This window comes from Gastrolobium bilobum, unplaced genomic scaffold (genome assembly GCF_033153095.1).
Source record: "Gastrolobium bilobum isolate Gb01-03AN ecotype WA unplaced genomic scaffold, APGP_CSIRO_Gbil_v1 utg67640, whole genome shotgun sequence".
NCBI lineage: Eukaryota > Viridiplantae > Streptophyta > Magnoliopsida > Fabales > Fabaceae > Gastrolobium > Gastrolobium bilobum.
This window is the reverse complement of record NW_026896989.1, coordinates 170,490-178,333: the sequence shown is the minus strand read 5'-3', so window position 1 is coordinate 178,333 and position 7,844 is coordinate 170,490. Positions and strand designations below refer to the sequence as shown.

General features: G+C 35.6%; 1 protein-coding gene across 3 annotated transcripts; it reads right to left on the bottom strand.

The window, feature by feature from the left end:
• Positions 1-337: 337 nt before the first annotated feature.
• On the bottom strand, positions 338-7,599 carry LOC133303251 (uric acid degradation bifunctional protein TTL). Of its 3 annotated transcripts, none has more exons than XM_061503130.1 (6): positions 7,427-7,599; positions 6,992-7,327; positions 6,293-6,350; positions 5,800-5,901; positions 4,953-5,109; positions 338-1,009 (listed from the first exon to the last, which is right to left on the bottom strand). In XM_061503130.1, the coding sequence occupies exons 2-6, from the start codon at positions 7,219-7,221 to the stop codon at positions 564-566; spliced, it is 993 nt and encodes a 330-aa protein (XP_061359114.1). In that variant the 5' UTR covers positions 7,222-7,327; positions 7,427-7,599; the 3' UTR covers positions 338-563. The 3 variants fall into 3 exon arrangements, with proteins under 3 accessions (XP_061359114.1, XP_061359117.1, XP_061359116.1); XM_061503133.1 differs by having other exon boundaries at positions 338-1,006; XM_061503132.1 differs by lacking the exon at positions 7,427-7,599 and having other exon boundaries at positions 6,992-7,352.
• Between the last annotated feature and the right edge of the window lie 245 nt (positions 7,600-7,844).

Sequence of the window (7,844 nt, the reverse complement as noted above, 5' to 3'; positions counted from 1 at the left end):
CATAAAAAATTAACAAGATACGAAAAATTATTTTTGTTTATATTTATGCTATGAAATTTGAATATTTGATTGATTATATGACTTATTATGAATTGTTATATATATTAAATATAAATTATATTGTATTTTTAATATATATTAAGAATATTATTTAATATCAAAATGTGTTCTAACGTGTCGAAATATATCATTTTTTAGAATTAACGTGTCGGCATGTCGTGTCGTGTCCCGTGTCAGTGCATCATATATCAGCATTAATCATCAAAATAGTTAAATGGCATGCGCTATGTTGTTTTGTTTTGTTTGTTAAAGGTATTTTTACTTCATTTCTCAGATATATTGCAAGTCTCAATTATTAAACCAAAAGTACTGATAAAATACATCAACCAAACACCAATGATACCCAGATTATCTTTCTCATGTTCTATAGGCACAAACACTAGTTCACTTCATGAAAAACTTTCAGATATTCATTGTAGGTAACCGCAAATATCCACTGCATTCATTGAACAATCATTCCACGGTAACTCAATATCAACACCAACATCACCTTTGTCCCAAAACTAGCTTCCGCGGTAAGTGTTAAACGAAAATGGTGAAAGCAGCAGAGGCACATGAAAATGTTCCCTTTTCTGTGACTCCTTGATTTCAAACACAATAGACACATATGGAAAGAAACCACTTGGGTTGTACCTCCCAGTGTTAAAACTTATCCTGTATATCCCTGGATTCACCTCATCAACTATGCTCAAAAGTTGACCACTGCGACCATCTGAATTTGTCACTGATGACCCTATAAACAACCAACTGCCACCATCAGCCGCGCCGAATGTTGGACGTGCCTGAGTGCCTCGCCACACCTCCAAAAGTACCTCAATACCAGCAGCTGGAGAACCTTGAGAAACATCCAACACGTGAGTGGTAATGGGTGGGCGGGTTCTAGGTGATTTTCCTGTTGAAGTCTCTGAAGCTGCAGTCACATGACCCCCAATAATGCTTATCCGATCTTCTAGTAATGGGAAAATTAAAAATCAGAATAGGCACAGGAAAGGTCAAAGCTTTAAACATAGAAATATCAATGATGCAAAAGTTGGAGTCTTTGAACTGAACATTCATAACACATGCATTATAAAAACAATAGAAAGGACTATTTATTGGCAACCAATACCACACCAAACATGTTTTGTAATTTCTCAAGGAATAGTTTGATACAGAAAGTGGTAAGTTAACAAAGCAGACTATAATAGGGTCACAGCAATATTCAATCATTTAGTACATGTAGAATAGTTCACAGTAGGGATGAATGAAATATACTTTGTATTTAGAATATCTTGTTCCATTTTTTCTCCACTAAAATTAGAAATACTTGGACTCCTGAGACATTAAAAATAAAAAAGTGACCCGAATAAAAGCAGTTAGGTAAGTCATTTGTTTCTAATTTTAGTAATTGTAGCACTAAGTCCTAAGTGCTGCAGGAGCACCAAAAATTTGTCCCTAAATCAAATAGCTGAGGTCTTGTTGGGTTTAGGGATCACTTCAAATGGTGGAAAATCAGGGACTAAGGAAGAATGTGCACCACAAGATAAAACAAAATGCCATTGAAAGGAAGTACAAGGAAAATGGCCTAGATTCAATCATATGATGGCTGAGCAATAGGTGGAAAGACTTTGGCATGAATTGAATATTGTTGTATGATGAAACAACTGCAAATTTCATTTTTCGTAACCCAGAAGCCAAATTACATCCGGTGTAGGATTTTCATGTGCTTGGTGAATCTTGGTGATCCTCGGAGTTTGGAACAGTTCCTTTTGATTGTTTGTAAGTTTTGCCAGGAGTTAGGAAAGAAACTAACTCTTATGAAAGTGTATTATGCTTGCCATTCTTTGGTATATTTGGTTGGAGCGAAATGGTCTGATTTGCATAATGAAATCATGGTTGTTAGAAAACCATGGGACGGCATTATTTGCTAGGAATCTTTGGTGACCAACACATGGTTTTCTTGCTTTATGTAAATTTTCATTTTGCTATTAATAGAAGTAACTGTGAATCAAAACAAACCTCAAAACCCAGATCAAAAATAAAAAATAAAGCTACAGTGCAATAGATATCATATGATCAAATAATAACCGAAATCTTTATTAATGGACTTCAAAGTTGTAAAGAACCTTGGGATACACCACCCCAAAAGCTAGCTCAAAGGGTGGGAGAGCCCAAGGCCTTATAAACTCCACATTAGTTGCACATACAACCAATGTGGGACTATATATCTCAACACGCCCCCTCACACGAGAGCCCTTTGGGCTTGAAGAGTGGATAATGCAACAGGCCCAGCCTACCTGTGCTAAGAAATTCCACGAGAGAAAGTGGAGGACGGCGAGGCTCTGATACCATGTAAAGAACCTTGGGATACACCACCCCAAAAGCTAGCTCGAAGGGTGGGAGTGCCCAAGACTTTATAAACTCCACATTAGTTGCACATACAACCAATGTGGGACTATATATCTCAACAAAAGTGAAATAGCCAGAGCCTATAATAAAGCCGTACAAATATACACTGAAGAAAACCACTACTAAAACACAGCAACTACAGACTAACTTGAAAACGTGAATCATTGTCTTCAATGAATATGTGAAAATAATATATTCAGGTCTCAAATCAAAATTATACGATGAAATAACCTTTCAGAAAATTGGGTTAAAACAAAATGGGGGAGACAGCCCCTTACAATAAGTTCCAATCCCCACTACCAAACTCCAAGATACAGAAAAATAACCACAATACTTCTCTCTGATGGAAAACAGAGAAAAGACTTAAGAAATAATACAAGGAAAACTTCTGAAAAACCCAGCTCCCTCTACAAGAAACAACCTATCTTGTAGAGTTCCCCAATCTCCCTTTCCACAGATTATTCAGATGACAGATGCCCCTCCCTCACTCCTTTCCCTCCTTTTTAATTTCCCCATCCATACTGTTATGCACCTTTTCCCCCTCCCCACTCTTGTTTTACTTCCCTCCGTTTTCTTTCTTTTGGCAACTTCCTAGTCTACGAGAACATAAGCAAGTAGACCAAAAAGGTGAGACTGAAGCAAAATAGGGAAGTAGATGAGGTGAAACCCATGAAGCCAACATTGGTGTTCGACAAATGAAATTAGAAAAAGGAGGAAGAGAGAAAGGAGGCTCTCAATAATATTCTTAATAATTGGTCTTAAATTGATATGGTGCATTATAATGCAAAGCACTAAGACCTATTTATTTTCACTAATTACTAAGACTTATACTTAAAAATAGATTCACTGTTTATCACATAACATTAACCCTAAATGCCTAGACCTCACTTTTTGGGCTAGAGACTGCAACATGGGCCTATTAGGTCTGCTGAAAACACTAACTTCCTACTCACAGGGAGGAAATTCTTTAAACTTAGAAAGTTATAACTAGTAAGTTTTTTGTTTACAGTTATAGCCATTTCCTTTGAAAGGGAAGATATTAAGCTAGGACATGAGCTGATAACATGATAAGCAATGGAGGTCAGTCTAAGATACTTCATCCCAGACAATGCATTTTTGCCAAACCAAAAAAGTGGAAAGGTTTTGAACAATATGTATTTCTGTAGTCAGAAGTAGGACAAATATTTGAATCTTAAGTATCGTCAAGGTTATGTTTAACAATCTATCTACAATAATCAATAATCTATTTCAGCAAACACATTGCCACCATTGCAGATACAAGAACTACTTCAGAAGAGCTAAAATGGAATAAAATGAACTATGCTTGCATAACCAAAGGGGTTGGGTCAAGTGATACATCCTTGATTCCACTTAAACAAGGTCTTGAATTCAAGTCCTTGTGAATGTAAAGAATCCCCTTTGGGAGAGTTTGCCTCACCATGATGTGGATGTTCCTGACTCAAACAGGATTGCCTCTCGTGGAGGATACCTATGGTTTATCCAAAAAAAAGCTAGGCTTGCACAAAAAGGAGGTGCAATTCATCCAGATTTCAGAGATAAAATGGTTTCTTAAAATATGTTTCCTTGGGTTTTTATTCTACCTTTAGCATTCTTGGTTTTACTTTAGAAATAAATTTTTTAACCCCCCCCCCCCCCCCCCCCCCCCCCCCCCACCCCCAATGCTGCCCCAGAAGAAAAAACTTTTCAGTGCTCACTTCAGAGTTTCTATATCCTGAATTTCAGAGGTAAATATTATTCTATTCTGTAACTCCAGTTTAGTTTATCAAAAGTACTATCCGCAATTATATAGTGCATGGGATAATGTGCACCTTTGTTCTGTGTCATTCACCAACTTTTTCAAAAACTTAAGCTATTAAGTTGAAGCTCATGAGTGGTTTTATCGAGCAAAAGTTTTATGGGCTTGAAGTATAGCCATTACACAGACCCATCTACCTTGTGCTAAAATTCAATTTTTTTTATATAGAAGAATGAGATGGCAAGGATAAAAAAAATGTTCACTTGGTATTCTATAATTCTAATTGATTAAATATTTAAATTACGCACTATAAAATTGACGCATTTACAAAAGGAACCTCAAATATTCTAATTGATTAAATTACACACTATAATTGGATTTACTCAGTTTCTATCCTCTATTTCATTCATAAATTTAATGTCACATGATAGTGACATGATTCTAACATATTACTTAACATTAATTCACGTGAATCTTAGAACTCACAACTTTTAATATACAGAGTGAATGGATGAAAAACACCAATAATTGTTCCAGCTACTTCAAGACAAAAAATTGCGGTTAATGATGGTTGATTCTAAACGGAAGATGATATGTTATATTTCTAATTTACAAAGACATCATGTTAAATTATGACCAGATGGAATCATTGTGCTAACCAAATTCAATAGTAGAAGGTTGTCATTGATATGATTAGAATACAAAGCTATCTTCCAAAACAGATACATAACAAAAAATATGGAAGTACCTTCTGCCTTTTTAGCAACAGTAGTGGAATACTTATCAGTTGTAGAAGAAATGTTTTCTCTACTTGAAAAGAGCTTTGCAAGGCGTAGTTCTGTAATTTTCATTTGCTCTTGAGCAGCGATCTCAAACTCAACAATCGGCCTATTTGTATAACGTCTCTGCACAGTGTAAAACAAATTAATTTGAATTTAAATGAACAGTGTTTATGTCAACATTTTCCTCTTTCTATCACTCAGGTTCATTCACTAGTGAAATTTTCAAAAATAGAGTAGAAATTTTTAACGTGTTATGCATAGAAGAAGGACAATGAAGGAGATCAAAAGCCTCTAAGAATGGAATATTCCCCACCCTAACCTTCTTCAAAATTAGATAACAAGATATTCATCTTCCAAACCCAAAGAAACCAGTAGTCTGAGGCATATTCTTGAGAAATAAACTTTTAGAAACTTGCTGAATTTCAGCAATGGTTGGGTTGGCATCTCATCCATTTTTAACCATGCTTTGAATTAATCGGTGACATCATGAAGTAGTCTCTCAAGAAAAACACATTAGTCATTTATCCACCAAAACAATGTCAAATCACCACAAAAAGTTCCTCAAGTTACTGCTTATGGGTATTTCAAATCCCAAAACAGCACCCATTTTATCATTTGAAATGTTAAGTTAAGAAAATACCATCACACTCACAATCACAACTTTCATTAATCCATTTTTTTTACCTTTCGACAAGAAACAAATGTATATTCTTAATAAAATGGCTAAACAGAAATTCACCCACATAGAAATCAATAGAAATAAAATAAGTAGATAAAAATATTGCCAACACCAGGGTTTAAATTCAAACATACCTTCAGTTCAGCAAGTATCTCATCAGTACTTCTTCCAGATGCACATATGAGAAATACAAATCCAAACTTTTGCCTATACCGAGCATTCCATTCAGACAGTTCCTACAAAAGTCAAATGGACCACATGTAGATAAATAAATTCCATTTATGAATACTTAACATAGCAGATTAAGTCCCCTTACAACTGCATGTTTGCTGCCCCATCCCAAGCCCAATTTTGCCAATGGACAAATGGTTCCTCCACAATAATAATAAAACCAATAGTAAACCATGATAAAGGTCCAGGCTACATAGGATGCAAAAATGAAAGCATATGAAATATTTTGTAAGAATTCACAACTCTCTGGAAGAAGGTGTTTTTCAATTCAATACTCTTACACAAATTATCTTTAAGTATTCTGCTAGCAGAGATCAATCAAGTTTCCATATATTACGTAGCGCAAGTAACAGCACTAAAGTATTTGTAGTTTTTGAGTGGCAGCAGCAAGCAAACCTGTAAGCTAGAACCAGTAGCAGTTGCTAAAGCAGTTGATTGTTCTCCCTTACTCCACCTGCAAAAAACAGTTTCTTAGCAAGTTATTAACTCCAACAATGGAATAGGGGATAAAACATTTTACCCATTTTGTTGCAAACACCGCCAATATGGAAGACACAATCTTAATACTCATTCAAGGTTTTTCACATCCAATATAAAAAGGAGAAAACAACCCATACATGAATTTTTTATTATATATCTTACATATTTATATTTTATATAACACATCTCCTCATGCAGAATTCTTTTTTGCACTCGACTTTGAAGCGTGAACAATACATAGATCTACCAACCTTACAGAAATTAACTATTCTTTTATTACAAGAATGGCACAATAAGAATCTCTAATTATAGACCACTTGATAAAAGAGGCTCTGATCATGTGTCATGAACCAACTCTCCCAAAAGCTTAAACAGTTAATTTCATTATATCTCTAAAATATTTATATTATATCAAAGAAACCCATATCGTAAAAACAAGAATAGAATTGGAGGAATCACTGAACTGCCAAATTCCATTACTATATTCAAATTCCAAATGAAGACACAAATAAACAAACACCCAACAAGATAAAAACACACACAATCGTTAGCATTAACTCATACGTTTCATATCAACATACAAAAGAAAAAGAGATGTGGGATTGATGACTGAACTGAGCACTGGTTTGAGAGGCATGAGAGGGAGAATGGGTTTGACCGATTTGAGGATGAGAAGAGAAGGCTTGAAGCCAACCATTGACATCAACGTTGTTGAACCAAATGTCTCGGGCAACAGAAAGGGCATGTTCTAAGGAAGAGAAAGGAGATGCTAAAGCCATGTCCTTTGCGAATCTCGTGCTTCCACAGCATGATAAATACTCCTTCTCATCAAACCCCACTTCCATTCTTCTTCAAACACCACCACCCCTAATCTCTCTCTTTCTTCTCTTCTCTTCTGTTTTGTAATGGACAATTCAATTGCAAACTGTTGTTTTTGCTTTGAGAATCTACCTACGATTTTCGGAAAAGAAAAGGTTGTGTCAGCTTCAGTGTCTTCTTGTCAGAGGACAAAACAAAAAAAACAAATATAGTAAAAGTTTTTGAGCTTACTGGAAGATGGTTAAAAAATATCTCGATGCGGGAATTGAATTTATGTAAAAAAAAAAACTTTATAAAGAATATATGTGATAGACACTACAAGTATCTATAGTATTCTGTATTAAAAGTTACTGAAAGGGGAAAGATAATATCTCCGGCGACAACACCGGCGGCAATTCGAGGCTGCCGTCAACTCCAGAAGTTTGTTAAGGAGAGAGAAGAGAAGATTTGCTTATACAAATGCGTAACTAATTCTAGAGCATTCTCAGCCCCTAAATAACCGAATGAAAATAAAAGAAAGCAACAATTCAAGGTGGGCCACGTCAAGGCCACGTTCCAAGGCCATTTCCATGCTGGGCCACGTTTATTCCTTCGGCCCAGCTTATGTCTCCACCATTTCAATTCTCCTAGCCACGTGTGGGTACCAGGT